Below are 15,575 nucleotides of genomic sequence, written 5' to 3'. Positions count from 1 at the left end.
TACCTAGTGGAGTTGGTAACTAATAATAGTAGTAAATGTGTAAAGTAGCACAAAATAGAATTACATAATAAAGCAAGAAATACCTCAAATGTGATCTATTTAATGATTGGATTCCACAACTGATAACAACAACAAATCAACACATACATACAAGACAATACAGCGTTTCGTGTAGGTGTAGCAAGTGAACAAAATTTTAATTCAAGAAACTTACTATTGCGCTTCTGATTTGGCTGTGAGATTCGCTGAGAATGATTTGAGAATGAATTGGCTGTGAGAATTTTCATTCCAAAATGGCGGCCACGCTACTGAAGCGCCACCTAGTGACTGTTGCCAAAAACGAATGAGAGTTTCCCCTCTTGTACTTCTATACTCTTTGCTCCCGCTCGGGTTACAAAAAACACTACTGTACTTGAATGTACAATATAAATGAATATTATTATTATTATTATTTCTCAGTACTCAAAGCGCTTTACATATGAACGGGGGAATCTCCTCAACCACCACCAATGTGCAGCATCCACCTGGATGATGCGACGGCAGCCATATTGCACCAGAACGCCCACCACACACCAGCTTATTAGTGGAGAGGAGATAGAGTGATATAGCCAATTAGAATGAGGGATGATTAGTAGGCCAATGGGCAAGTTTGGCCAGGATGCCGGGGCACACCCCTACTCTTTTCGAAGAACATCCTGGGATTTTTAATGACCACAGAGAGTCAGGACCTCGGTTTAACGTCTCATCCGAAGGACGGTGCTTTTTGACAGTATAGTGTCCCCATCACTATACTGGGGTGTTAGGACCCATACAGACCACAGGGTGAGCACCCCCTGCTGGTCTCACTAAAGGCCGTTTCACACGGTACGCGGCAACCGCGAGTGTTTAGTTCTTTTTCAATAGGAGACGTGCGGTAAGCGGCAAAACGGGGGCGGTTACAGAGGTGAAGTGGAGTTGGTCCACACGCCTTGCTCGTGCACCCAAAATCCTATTCCTTTTCCGGACATGGTACTTCATGACAGGCGCCGTTGAAGATAAACATATTTGCACTAAATGCTGCACAAAACGCTTCCAATACAAGAGAAAAGCTGAAGCTACGCGGCGATTTTGCAGCTTACCGCGTACCGTGTGAAACGGCCATAACACCTCTACCAGCAGCAACCTGGTTTTCCCAGGTGGTCTCCCATCCAAGTACTGACCAGGCTAAGCCCTGCTTAGCTTTAGTGGGCAAGCTGTCTTACAGGGTGATATGGCTGCTATACAATATACAAATGAATGTATAATTAAAGGGATAGTTCACTTTAAAATGGAAATTCTGTCATCATTTACTCATCCTCATGTTGTTCTAAATCTGTATGAATTTCTTTTTTCTGATGAACACAAAAGAAGATATTTTGAGAAATTATGGTAAACACAAAGAAGTAAGTCACCATAGACTTAGTAGTAAAAAATATTTTGGAAGTATTGTGATAAATGATGGTAAACACGCAGTTGATGGAACCCAATACATCCCTTTAAGTTACAGACAAAAATGCATCTTATTTTATGGTTTTACTAGTTAATATAACTCACAGTGGCATATGCATACTATGATTTTAGGTGATAGGTCCTATGTAATAACTGTGTAAAATGCAGCAATATATTTTACAGTCCTGTTTCCATGTAGTTACTATGGACAAACCAGTGAATGTACCCGGTAGATAATGTGTACAATATTCAATGGTTGGGGTTGCCTGACAGTGGCATATATATATTATGCTAAAACTTAGGTGGTAGGTCCTGTGTAATAACTATGTAAAATGCAACACTTTATTTTATAGTCCTGTTTCCATGTAGTTACTATGGACAAACCAGTGAATGTACCCGGTAGGTTATGTGAACAGCATTTAATGCTTGGGTTTCAAGGGTAGAATAAAGGACAAAGATATTGAGTACAAAAATGACACATCAGTAATGTTTGTTATTAATTAGCTTATACGTAGGCCTGTATGTACTACACACTTACCATGTACATACAATTTTTAAGTACAGCAGTTTTTGTTATTAGTTATCATATATGTACATAATAAATACCTGCCATTAACCCACACTTACATGTCAGTACTATATATATATTGTATTCATTTGTAAGTACAGTAGAGTTTCTTGTTAGTTACAGTATACCTACACTATAAGTAGCCTATGTATCTGGTATTACCCAGTAGGCCTACTTATCTAGAGATACCATTTAATTACCATGTAGATACTCAAAAGTAAGTAGTGTACCACACTGCATGTACAACATATTTACCAAATATGTACAAGGTCAATACACGTACTGTATAAAGTGCTACCAAGATTGCATTAAGCAAAGCTGAAGCTATAGTGCATTATAAGAAAAGCTGCTATAAATATCTGGCAAGACAACTGGAGAAAAACGGAAGACATCTGTATAATATTCAGGATAACGTGGGGAGTGAAAGGAGAAAATATGGATCAGATGAGATGATAGAATTATCTCGAGCCTACGCATTGGGCACACCAGATTAAATTATTATTTTTAAAAAGTGAGACAGATGGATGCATCCACTGTGGGGTGGCAAAAACAGTGGAGCATGTGATTGTTCACTGTCAAGAATATAATAATGAACGAGCTCAACTTGTGGAAGAACTAAAGGAATTGAAAATTCAATTAGCAATAAAATATTTATTTTAGAGTGCACAGGTACAATCAAATGTATACCCTATATTATTTAAGTATTTCAGAGATACACGTTTGATACACATAATGTAAGGGATTTATAGAAATTATTTTTATTATTTTTAGATATAAGTTTTTTCTTTCCATCATCCTAGGTATTTACACTCCATCCCAGTAGGTGGCGAAAATGCACCAAAAGCTGGTTTGCCAACCGCCATTAAAGATAAGAGAAGTAGAAGAAGACTTCCGGCTTGCTTTGTGTTGTTGGCTGTGTTGCGAGTGTCTGTTGCCAGGGTGAGGATGGATAACACCTCTTTAGCAGATAGATAAACTCACAATTATATCTCTCTAAAACACATCATTCATATCTATACACCCAGACAACGACGATTAGGAAAGCGTGCCATCACAACGGTGAGTTTAAAATGGAGAAAAGGCACAACAGCCAGAGTCAAGCCCAGTAATCAGATCTAAACACTTCTTAGTTAACGTTAGATAAATACCGAGGAATAGCATTAGTGTTCAATAATGTCAGTGTAATGATTTAAAATGTCTGTATTTAATATGTTGTTTTAAAAGATTATCTATGTGGGAGAATAACTCTCCATATTAAAACTCACAAGCTATTAACACGGATAACGTTAACTTACTGTATTGAAGCTGTCTGTGAAAGTCAGAGCATCAAAATTGGATTTCACTCATTGATTTAGTTTTAATTTAAATCTTTATTCAGTCGTAAGTGAATGTAATAAATAAATCCGTTATATTTTATAGCGTGTTCATAACGTTAGAGGGTTTTTATGTACAAAATAGTAAAAAAACAGTCAATTATATGTTTTTTTTCTCTCCATTTATTTACATGTCCAAATGTTGATTTGCACGTGTTTAGCCTATTAAGTGACCAAGAAAGCCATCTTGGCTACATGTGTCGTCTCAGACCCTCTAATACCTCTTAAATCGGATTACTGGTGGAGAACTAAGTTACACTCTTTGTGTTTGCTCTCTGTTGATGCATTACTTAAACACCATTGGTGTCATATTTTGTAATGCACTGAACTAAATGTAAGGTCTTTTACTGTATGTTCACGATGTGTTGTTACAACTGGAATGAACTGATATGACCAGGATGTGTTTTTGCCTTTATTGCGTTTAAACGCTCTGTCAAGATCTTTAAAGGCGGGGTGCATGATTTTTGAAAAAGTTGGGCCGAGTACCAAAACACACTTGTAGCCAATCAGCAGTAAGGGGCGTGTCTACTAACCAACATAATTGCCTGGGTTGTGTATGTGTGGGGCAGGTCTATCAAAAGAAGGTCCAGATTAGGGCTGAACGATTTGACCTAAAATCGAAATCTCGGTTAATTTAACATTTGACATCGGTTACGATTAATGAGCGATTATTATTATTTTTTGCCTCATAGTTCACTGGCAAGGTTTGTATTTTAAATATGCTCAGATATTAAAGGTGGGATATATTTTTCTATTGAAGGGGCATTTGTTGTTATCTTTGTGATTCTAAAAGAATTAAGTGAAGAGGAAAGTATTAGTTGTTAAGGTTATTTATTGAACATTACAACAGTCACATTTTAGTTTACTGTATACTGCAAGTAGGGTTGCCGCGGTGACAGAATTTTCCCACCGGTTAATCGGCACGTCACAAACCCGGTGATCCCGGTTTCACCGGGTGGGAGGGGCTTATAAATGCGCATGCAGATGTGCACATTTTACTTTCACTTTTGAATTACGCAACTGTTTAAATGCAGTGCTTGCGTACGCTGCGTTAAATCACGTATGAATTTGCGTGCAATGTGAGTGCAACAGCTGGTTTAATTAAGTGCTTGAGTCAATGTGTGCAGGTAATTCTCACAGAACCCGCCAGTCCCAAGCAGAGCAACCAGCTACTTTTCCATAAAGCGCTGCTTGAATGATGGGTTTATTATTTTTCTTATTGAAAAACACAACAACAAAATTATCTCGCTTATATTAAACATCATGTATGTATATTATAACAAAAACGAGTAAGCACACAGCTTTTCTTCTGTCATCATCTGGTCAGTCAGCTTGTCTCGCAAACTCTGACAGAAATAAATGAAATCTGACACCTGCTGCTCTGTGACGTGACGCACGTTCAGCTCTGCTGAATTCATTCAGCAGACACATTCAGTTGAAAGTGTTTGCTCTCTCTAACGAAACTAAATTATTTAATTACACGAAAATATCAAAACGACGGTGAAAGACGGTGTCGTCACTGTCGCGGTGCAAGTGATCTAACCGGTGAGAGGGTGAAGCACCGGTTATCACCGTTTCACGACTATCGCGGCAAGCCTAACTGCAAGTTTATACTTTTTATTTTTTATACATGTTATTATGCACAATTGATGAAACTTTCAGAATAGGAAATTATGATCCAAAGATTCATACAACCCACATGACTAATTCTAGCCATAAGATGCATACATATACAATAAGTTATATCCAGATAATGAGTTGAGTGGCAGGGTAATACACATTGTATCCTTTACACGTTTCTTGTCTTCTATTCAGTTTTCCTTAACTGGGCACTGCTATTTAAGACCTTTACTCTCATCTATAATGTTTCTGGTGTTAATGTAGATTAGAAGTTCTCGCGTTCTATCTCTCTCTCATCTCTGCCATGTCTAATTAAACCTGCTTGCCCGCGTCTTCTCGCGGTTCTGAGGTGTTGACTTTACCCGGGCTGCGTAGACTCATCGGTAGATATTCAACTGAGCGCAAGGTGAAATAAAACTTTTACGCGTCATGCAAATTTGCGGTAAAAACCCGATTGCGCATTCCGTTTTATCACGGGGCCCGCACATGCGCAACTACTTCGTTTTTCTTTGGTACTAGATGATCTGCTCAGTAGGGGTGTCACGATTCTCCAAATCCTTGATTCGATTACATTTTCGATTCTAAGGTCACGATTTGATTCGATTCTCAATGTTTTTCCCCTTTTTTTGAAAGATAAAAATGCTATGTCATTATTATTTATTATTATTATTATTATTATTATTATTATTATTATAGTTTCACATTAACATGCACATTACGTGCTTTACCTCGCATGGGGGTTTTGTGGGCTTCACTTTACGCAAGAAAGCTTGTAGGATTCCTTCTTGCACGCACATGGACTTAATGCGCGGGTCTAGGATTCCTAACATCTAAAATAATTCCAGCACGTCATAAGCAGCTGCGCTTCTCTCTGTCTCACGTTCACGCGCTCTTGCATCTGTTCGAAGTCTAAACATAAACTAAAGTAGTAATCCTTACGTATTTGTTCAGTTTTATGTGTTTCATGCGAGCTGAGGCAAACTATCCATTTTGTTTAAAATATAACCCGCTGCATCTTGGCGGCTCTCTCACTCTCGTGCACGTGCAGAGAGCTGCGCTCTGTCCGAAGTCAGATTACTAGGTAGTGATCCTGTTTATGATATGTATTTCAAAGATTTGTAGCAATACTTCCCTTGTGTTTAAAATATAAATCTCAGAGATTTTTCCCCCCGCTTGGCAAGCCGACCGGATGTGACATGGGGGCGTGGCAGCATCGACAATCCCATTTTTTAATTCGAAGTTCGAGGGTGTGACTTAATTTCGATCGATTTCGATTTAAAATCGAAATCGTGACACCATTACTACTCAGTTAATAATACAGTGTTTGAGTTCTCCTCCATGTGTCTCTATACTACTGACTGGACGGGGCGGAGCCACGTAACCTCACACGCAGTAGTATGTTTTAAAGGGAAAGTATTAACAGGATTAATAACCGAAAATAACTGACATGTAGGGGTGGGCCGGTTTGTATTTTTTTTACCGCGGTCGGTAATCAACAAATTCCTGCGGTTTTGCGGTTTATTGGCAAGACAACGAGTTAAATAACATGCATGATTTATTTATCTTCAATACAAAACATGTGCAAATTACTTAAGGAACATGTAAAGTGAATATTATTTCCTCCCACATTTCTTCAATTTCAACATTCAACAACTTGAACAATTAATATTATCAGTTAAAAAAAATGTTAACGCATTGTGCGTGTACACACGTCCTGCAGACATTTTGCCACTTTTCTATCCTTAATTTGTGAATAGCCTGTAAATGACGCGAATTATTGCTGCCCTGATGGTCTGGTTAAATAACCATTTGTATGAGAAATCACTTGTACTGCATAGGTGTCCGTGCTTGAGTATAGCTGGGAAGCTGCACTGAGACGCGTATGTGTGCGCAAGATGACGCGGTCCGTCTGTCTCGCGCGCGCCCGGGCAGTCCGCCTCTGTTGCGCGTGCTCGTACAGAACGCTTCTGTCCTCGACCCTTACCTAAACATCTGTCTTTTTCCACAAACAGAGAAAGAAGACGCAAAAGCAAAACTTTTTGAAATGTGTCCTGCTTTAGAAATGGCCACTGTTGTAGGCTCAGTGTTTCCTCTAGGATTTTTTTCAGCTGTGGCGGCAGGGGGCGCCCATGATGATTATAAATGTAAAAAAAAAAATTAATGTAGAATATAGGCTACAGTAAACTAACATGTATTTTTTTATAATTTTCACGCTGTCATTTACTTTTCCTTATATTTATAGCATATTGCTTTTCTATGTTTGATCTAAACTGTATTTTCTTAAAAAAACGTTACACAGCTGCGTAAGTAGTTTGGATATTTCATTGTAGTTTTAATGTAGTGTGCATTGCAAGTTCGTCCTCGTGTTTAGCGTACAGAGCTGTTACAAAGTCATGCAGTCCTGTTTGATAATCCGCACCGCTGTGATTGACAGAACAACCGACCAGTTATCCGACATCAGCAGCAATTTTATTTCACACCCGTACCATTTGACATAAAGACTGTGACCCCGAGCCGGTCACACCGCAAATCGCGCAGTTAAATATAAACCTTTACCGGTCTTCAGACAGATCTTAAACACAAATAAGCACGGGTCATTTAAAAACGAGTCGAATTTTGGTCTTGGATGTTAGACCCGCATTTAATCTTGTCTATTGAGTCCCGACCTGCATCTACAACACAAATGACACGCGAATAGCCTATTACACCCGTTAGATCAAATATTATGCGGTTCACCCGCGGGTACCCCGACCCTGCTGTTTCGTCTGAAAACAGATAAAACAGTCTCACCGTCTGCCTCAAGTTTCTATTACCAACGTTCTTCTCTTCCACGGGAATAATGTAAGTTTCCTTACAAACAGATTCGACTATTAATGTCTTGCAGTCGCATATAAGTAGTATTCAGTATTTAGCCTTTTGTTTTTGGACAAATATCTTATCATTTAATGTGAAACTTTGTGAGTGTCGATCTAAAGCACAGACGATTGACTGACAGCTGAGCGCTCAGCAGTGCGCTGCGCTTATAGCCTATACTGAATAACTAATGGCCAGATAAGTTGATAATATGAGTACAGTGATTCCAAATGAATGTCCAAAAACTCGTAATATGTTAAATCAAAAGTTTAATTATGTCTTTTCTCGCAGCCCTGCGCTGTGTTGGTGTAGATATGCGCCGGTGAACATCATATGCGTGATGACCTTGCAGCTTAAATCACCCTAAATTTATAGTCATAAAGATAAAAGTAAAACAACATTCGCAACTTCAAATGATGTATTTTTATTTTTGTAAACTCACAATAAGGAGAAAACCTTGTGCTTATTTATAATCATTAAAAACATGACGTGCTTTCTGCTGGTTTGGTTTTAGAGCGCGTCACAAAAAAAGAACAGAAACTCAAATACTTTTTTATTCGTTTTGTCAATTTAATAATTATTTAAGTGCAACATATTTCGTATAGGCTTATTTATTTTATTATTATTTCTCAAAACAGAAACGTAGCTTAATAATCCTCTGTTGATTTAAATCTATTTGTGCATGAAACTAAACCCATGGAGGAAATTATGATATTTTAGGAGATTTATTTATAAATGAGTGAACAACGCAAATCCAGAAAGGAATTTATTTCAAGACAGCCAGTCTCGCAGTAGCTTTTTTGCGAGCTCCCGCTGTGGGTTTTGTCTAGAAGGGATACAGCAAATGCCGAAAAGTTACGGATTAGATTTGGAGGTAGGATTATTAGGATGAAAACAGCGGTTCTGGCTAAATTAGATACAAATACATCCTACAATCGTGTGAAATTTTGTGTTTAGAGTTGGGTTTGGTTAAAGGATTAGGATAAAACAGTGCTCATCCAACGAGATTTCGTTTGCTGTATCCCTTCTATCCACAACCGCAGGCGTGGCGGGGATGTTTTATGAGTGGCGGGCCGCCACGGTTGAATGTATATAGCGGAAACACTGAGGCTAGATGAAAAAAGAGACAATCTAACCTCTTTGGATATTAATCCTTGGACTGATAGCATGCTCTTTATGTTGCGTGAAAATTTGATAATGCATGAAACCTGATTCTGTTGTTGATCTGTTGCGGTTGTTTGCACGTTCAAATTAGATAAAATGTTTGTATTACTTTTAACGAGTGACAGACAACGTCACCTGTATTTCTACTCAATGACAATTTAATATTAAAATCATATCAGTTAATGTTCAGTTAATAAGTTTCGGTTGTTAACAAGCTGCGTGTATAACATCCCCACATATACACACAAGTGCAGACCAATATTTCAAGTGTTTTTTTGGTTTTTTTTTGCGGTTATGACGGTGATGAACTCAGACCCGCGGCATGGGTCACATGACCGCGGTATGGCGGTAATCCGGTTACCGCCCCAGGCCTACTGACATGATAAAATAAGGTCGGTTAAAGTTTCTGAATTTCGGTTATTTTTCAATTAATCGTGCAGCCCTAGTCCAGATTCATTTAGAGGTAGGGGCGTGTTTGTTTAGGTGATTTCAAATGTCAACATTGGCTTTAAGAGATGATGCACCCCACCTTTAACTGTCATCTGATGCTATAAAATGTTTATTTTTTTTGTCCATTTCTTTTGAGAAAAATGGGTTATAGAAGCTCATGAAAACAAGTTAAAATTGCTTATTTTTAAAACAATCAAGAGCCAATTTGACAAAGAAAACAGAAGGTTCATATTAACATTGTTTAATACTAGGGCTGGGTAAAAAATGTATTCTTTTATTTTAATTGATTTTCAATTTAACAAAACAATCAATTCAGTAAGTCCCTGGCATTTTTTTTTACCACCGCAATGGTAATGCACAAATTCACTGTGGTGGTGCTGTGGTTATAGATTGTGTCTGTGGGTGTGGGGGGGGTGCGTGCACGCACGTATGTGCAAGTGCACATTGATGCATATAGGTCTTTTACATAATGCATACATATATTTTGAAATAAATTAGTGCAAACAATGATCAGATATACAGTTCTTAACAAACGTGCGTGTTCATAGGCCCCCAATTCTTTCTCTGTCGGTGGGTGCTCGTCACAGCGTTAAACAATGCTTAGGTTACTTAAGGTGCTTTTCCATTGCAAAGTTCCCCACGGTTTGGGTCGGGTCAGCTTACTTTCGGGAGCTTCTCCACTGGTTGCAGTACGTCGGACCCGATACTTTTTTTAGTACCACCTCAGTTGGGGTTCCAAGCGACCCAAGCTAATACCAAAACGTGACATGAAAACACTGTAGATCTCTGATTGGTCTGAGAGAATCGTCACTACCAGCGTCATCGCTGTAATGTAAAAAATTAGCTTTACCCTCATGCTAGTAGGGCTGCAGCTATCGATTCTTTTTGTAATCGATTAATCTAGCACTGAATCGATCGATTAATCGAGTAATCGGATAAAAATTTTGTTTGTGTTTTTAAACAACCAAAACAAATAATGCATAACGAAAATGACGTGGCTGTAAAATGTTCAAGCATTTGGCTTTTATTTCTAAAAAAAACTGAGGTATTTGGCTCCAAAAAATAAGCCTATTAATTTATTATTTATTATATTTATTTTATTTATTATTAAATTAAGTGCCAGTGCCAACAATTAAGCACTTTAATTTATTAATATGCATAACAGGTTTCATGCTGTAATCTAGCACTGACATCAAAGTAAATATCTGGTTTATGTACATTTCTACACCTGCAGCATTTACCATTAGGCTACTAACATGTAATATATCATTTCTGGGGTGAGCCTATTTGCTATGGTAACAACCTGTGTGTGTGCGCGCGCACGTGCACCTGTGTTTCTGTGTGCACGCGTGCTGTGCTTGAGGAAGAGTGACACCCCAGTCAGACGTTCAGTTGCTTCATTGCATTTTGGTACGGCAGAAAAACATACATTCCTTTTCAATAGAACGCTGCATTTGGTTTGCATCACTTGCATTGCAGTGCATTTTAGGTTAAGAATCCGTTCGAAAAAAACGCGTTACGACATCACGTCCCGCTGTATACAGTGAATGCATGCTGAAATTATTGTTGCATGGCTACATAAAAGTTTAAGCATATGATGCACTGCGCGATCGGTCTGACTCGCGTGAGAGAGAATAACTTATGCTAAACTCCAATAAAACAGAGATTATTATAATGGAACAAAATATGTCAGATTACAAGTTGCCCATAAATGATTGCACTGTGGAGCCGTTTTTTTTGTACACACACCTGTAAAGTGCATGCGTGTTTGTGAAGGGGTTCTTTTTTAAGCAATTGAACGTGAATACGAAAACATCAAAGCTAAACATCATATCTAGTCAAACCGCTACAAATACAGTATGGGATTAAAATCAGCGAAAGCTATGTTACCTTGTTTCATCGACGCTTGGTGAAACAGCAGTGGATGTTTTCAGTTCAGATGCTGAATGTAATGATAATGTAATTGATCCCAAACTTTAGACAGTCTCTCTCTGCCGTTTATGGACATATTCGCTCCGCCATCGCGCCAACTAAATTCAAAATGTACCACGCGCTATGATGTGCTTCCTGAACATTGAACAACGGTCCGTGTGAATCAGATCTCGGCGCGTGTAGTGCGCGTCATAGGAATTTAACGAGGCTTCGAGGCAGAATTTTTGCCTCGAGGAATTTTTTGAATCGATTAAATCGAGTAACTCGATGAATCGTTTCAGCCCTACATGCTAGCTTGCGCTGTCTCGAGTAAACCTGTTGTCTTTTGTGCTTTGCTGTAAGTTCCCAAACTCCCTTTTAGCGATGAAAAACATTGACAGGTTGTGAATCAGGAACACCATAACCGTTCATAACCGAGTCTGTGCGCACGAGAGAGGGAGCCAAAATGTGTGTGCGTAAAACAGAGCGAGTTTGCGCAAGAGAAGAAAGCCTAAATACATGAAACACTGAAACACCTTTTCCTATTACCACTATATCAACTAATATCTCATCAATACTGAATTCTCTAATGCCAAATAAATAAGTTAAATAAGTCCATTATGTGCTCTTGTACTCATTAACCAGATATTAACCTAAGGAATAACACCACCTTATAATCACTGCATTGTCTTGTAGAAAATCATCATTAGCCAACAAACTTTCAGTCTGAAGTTTTCAGTCTTTGTTTTCTCTACTATTAGCTATGCATCTCGTATGACTGGGGAGTTATGTTTTCACTTACATGTTGTTCTACATATATATATAACTTCTTATTTTGTGTTACCAGCAATGGCAAATCCTGCACACAACATTAAAACTAAAATGAAAGATGGGAACAAAGCAATTTAATAAAAGTATTTTTAGGAAATAGATTTTAGAACAAACATAAAAGCAAATGGCTGTGAGGGAAAAGAGAATCATAGAATGAAAATTATTAAATACACGTTAGTTTATATTCTGTACATTTAACCACCATGGGCGCTTGTAAAACTGCGGTGTTAAATGTAATGCAGTCAAAAATTTGGGTGCACCTAACTTTTGTGCTGGTGCACTTAAAGGGACACTTCACCCATTTGCATTAAGCTTTGTATAGTTAGAACCCCAGGCATGTTTTTGAATGGTCATGCATCATTTCCTCAGTTGCCGCTGAGACAGGAGAAATACAGATTTCATTGTTGCACTTCCTTCTTTCAATGATGAAAAAAATCATCATTTTGCATCATTGAAAGAAGGAAGTCCAATATCTTTGTTGAGGGGATGAGACTACAAACACCCCTTTTCTTGGTCAAATAGGCACCAAATTCTAAATGTATGTTACATTTCGACTACAGATATGACACACTTTCAATAAAGATGAATGTTTCTACGGGTGAAATGCTCCTTTAAGAAAAAAGTTAGGTGCACCAGTGCAACCAGTGCAAAAAGTTAGTGTAGAGCCCTGGTTTTGGTTGGCTCTGCACTATGTTATGCTACAAATGTTAAACTCTTCACTTTCATATTTTTTCCTCAGAGCTTTAATTTCTTTCCCTTTTATGGTGGAAAATGCTCGCAATCAGACTGTTAGATTTATTCATATTGAGTAAAAATCTCTTCTCATTATTGTCAGTTTTTAATCGCAATTCAATTTGATATTGTTTTATTCCTAATTTCATTCATTGTACGTTATAATGTAATGGTTATAAAATGGTTAATTTTTCCCTCCATTTTCATATTTTTTTGAGTTCTGTCAGGTCCATTCCCACCAGCAGTGAAGGGTAAGACCCTTTGTTTCACGCTCTTTCACAGAAAACAATGTTAAATAATTTTTCCCCTTTTTAGTGCCAACAGTGGGATGGAGAGGAGTTCATTGCTTGACTTCTCTTAAGATCATCAACAGGACAGGAATGAGAGAGTAAGGGATCCGAGCACGAGAGGGCTGTCTGTCAGTACTGTGATTCTCAGGATGAACCGCTACACAACACTCAAGCAGCTAGGCGATGGGACCTATGGCAGCGTCCTAATGGGGAAAAGCAATGAGTCTGGAGAACTAGTGGCCATCAAGAGGTGCGTAAAACTTTTAGATAGAGCTGGCAAAAAAAATTCTGTGATTCTTTGATTCTCATGTGTCTCTCATCAGTAAAGCGATTTTGGTGATTCATTGTAAACCGCTATCACCTGCTTTCAGATGGAGTGGCATTTACTACACAGAGCTGTATTTCACTGAAAGCTAGGCAAAACCGTGTTCTATCGTCTTCGATTATGAACGCGATTTTACCTAGCTTCTTGGTAAAATACAGCTCTGTGTAGTAAATGCCGCTCCATCTGAAAGCAGGTGATGGCGATTCACTACTAATCACCGAACCGGCTTTACTGATGAGACAAGCATGAGAATATTAGGCGATTTTTTTTTTCCCAGCTCTACTTTTAGACTTTATCTAAAACCAAAGGTAGCTTGTTTTAAGAATACTGGTTTTACATTGACTTCCAAGGCACATTAACATCATGTCTAATGATCTAGAACAAACTTGGAAGGAACTTAATTGAAACTATATGGTACTACAATAATATGGATGGTTATAACTACAGTACAATGCTGAACTGTGGGTCATAATAAAATTAGCAGGGCCAGATGGAATCTGCCAACTTTATTGCTATTTCTGCACAAATGTTTAGGAAAAATCAGTGGAATTGTGCGGAGTGATTTTTAAATGCTTTTAAAAGCTGACAGAAGAGCTGTAAATATGATAAATTAAATCTAAAATATAGGGCTGCCCGATTAATCGCATGCAATTGTCAAACCCATCACGTCAGTAAAGCCGGTTCCTTGATTAGTAGTAAATCGCCATCAGCTGCTTTAAGATTGAGCGACATTTACTACACAGAGCCATAGTTCACTGACAAGCTGGGAAATATCACATTTAAAATCACAGGCGATTAATCAGCGATTATGAATGTGATATTTCCTCGCCTATTGGTGAACTCTGTGCTCTGTGTAGTAAATACCAATACATCTGAAAGCAGCTGATGGCGATTTACTACTAATCAAGGAACCGGCTTTACTGATGAGATGCGTGTGACATTGGAGGGTTTTTGAGCATGAATCGCCTTTTTAAGGTCAATAGGATTGAGGTCCATACTTTGAATAGACCACTCCAAAGTCTGTATTTAGTTTTCCTTCAGCCATTCATACACTCTAAAAAACAAACGGTGCTATATAGCACCAAAACAGTTGCTTTGGATCGTAACGATAGAAGAACCATTTTTAGTGCCATATAGCACCAGTGAAGAACCAGTGAAGCACCAGTGAAGCACCAGTGAAGCACCTGTGTAGAACCATATAGTGCTATGTAGAACCATATGTGGTGCTATATGGCCCCTATATGGTTCTACACTGGTGCTTCACTGGTGCTTCACTGGTGCTTCACTGGTTCTTCACCGGTTCTATATGGCACTAAAATGGTTCTTCTATCGTTACGATCCAAAGCAATTGTTTTGGTGCTATATAGCACCGTTTGTTTTTTTAGAGTGTAGGTGCACTTGCTGGTGTGTTTTGGATCATTGTCTTGCTGCAGAATCCAAGTTTGCTTCAGCTTGCGGTCATGAACAAATGGCTGGATGGCAGGACTTTTTGGTAGACACAGCTCAACAAATATAAAAGTGCTCAACCCGTTCGGCCGGTCCAATCATGTCCAGGATTTATAAAAATACGGGGATCAGTGATTGGTTTCTAGCCTGTCATCCTTTGATGTAAAATGCCGCCGAACGCCTGTTTATTGCAGTATGCGGTCGGATTCAAGCCCGCTGCAGCTGCTGACCACTGCTTCTGTGTATAAAATGATTGTGTGATTCGTAATGATCGCATAAACAATATAAAAAAACTTCCTTTTATTTCACATAAAAATATATTTTAGATATTATATGATAGACTAGTAAGTGTGGATTAAGGATGTTTAAAACTCTCTAGCCTGGTGGTCAGGACATGAATGGATTGAATCAGCAGATTTGCTAAGTTTTATTTAGGGATGCACTGATAGGATTTTTTTGGGCCGATACCGATTTAAACAGACAACTTCTGTCCAATAACGATGCTGATACCGATATTAAACACGTGTATACAATACTATACAGTT

At 38.4% G+C, this 15,575-nt stretch overlaps 1 protein-coding gene across 3 annotated transcripts in view; it reads left to right on the top strand.

Moving 5' to 3' along the window:
* Positions 1 to 2,918: 2,918 nt before the first annotated feature.
* Positions 2,919 to 15,575, top strand: part of mak (male germ cell-associated kinase) — a 63,018-nt gene continuing 50,361 nt past the window's right edge. For all 3 annotated transcript variants that reach the window (XM_065287990.2, XM_065287989.2, XM_065287991.2), the window contains exons 1-2: positions 2,919 to 3,094; positions 13,285 to 13,509. In XM_065287990.2, the coding sequence (XP_065144062.1) occupies positions 13,409 to 13,509 (101 nt within the window). In that variant the 5' untranslated portion in view covers positions 2,919 to 3,094; positions 13,285 to 13,408. The remainder of the gene's footprint in view (positions 3,095 to 13,284; positions 13,510 to 15,575) is intronic.

The sequence above is a fragment of the Paramisgurnus dabryanus genome, chromosome 22, assembly GCF_030506205.2.
Source record: "Paramisgurnus dabryanus chromosome 22, PD_genome_1.1, whole genome shotgun sequence".
NCBI lineage: Eukaryota > Metazoa > Chordata > Actinopteri > Cypriniformes > Cobitidae > Paramisgurnus > Paramisgurnus dabryanus.
Note: the sequence above shows the minus strand (reverse complement) of the source record. Positions and strands in the feature narration are given on the sequence as shown.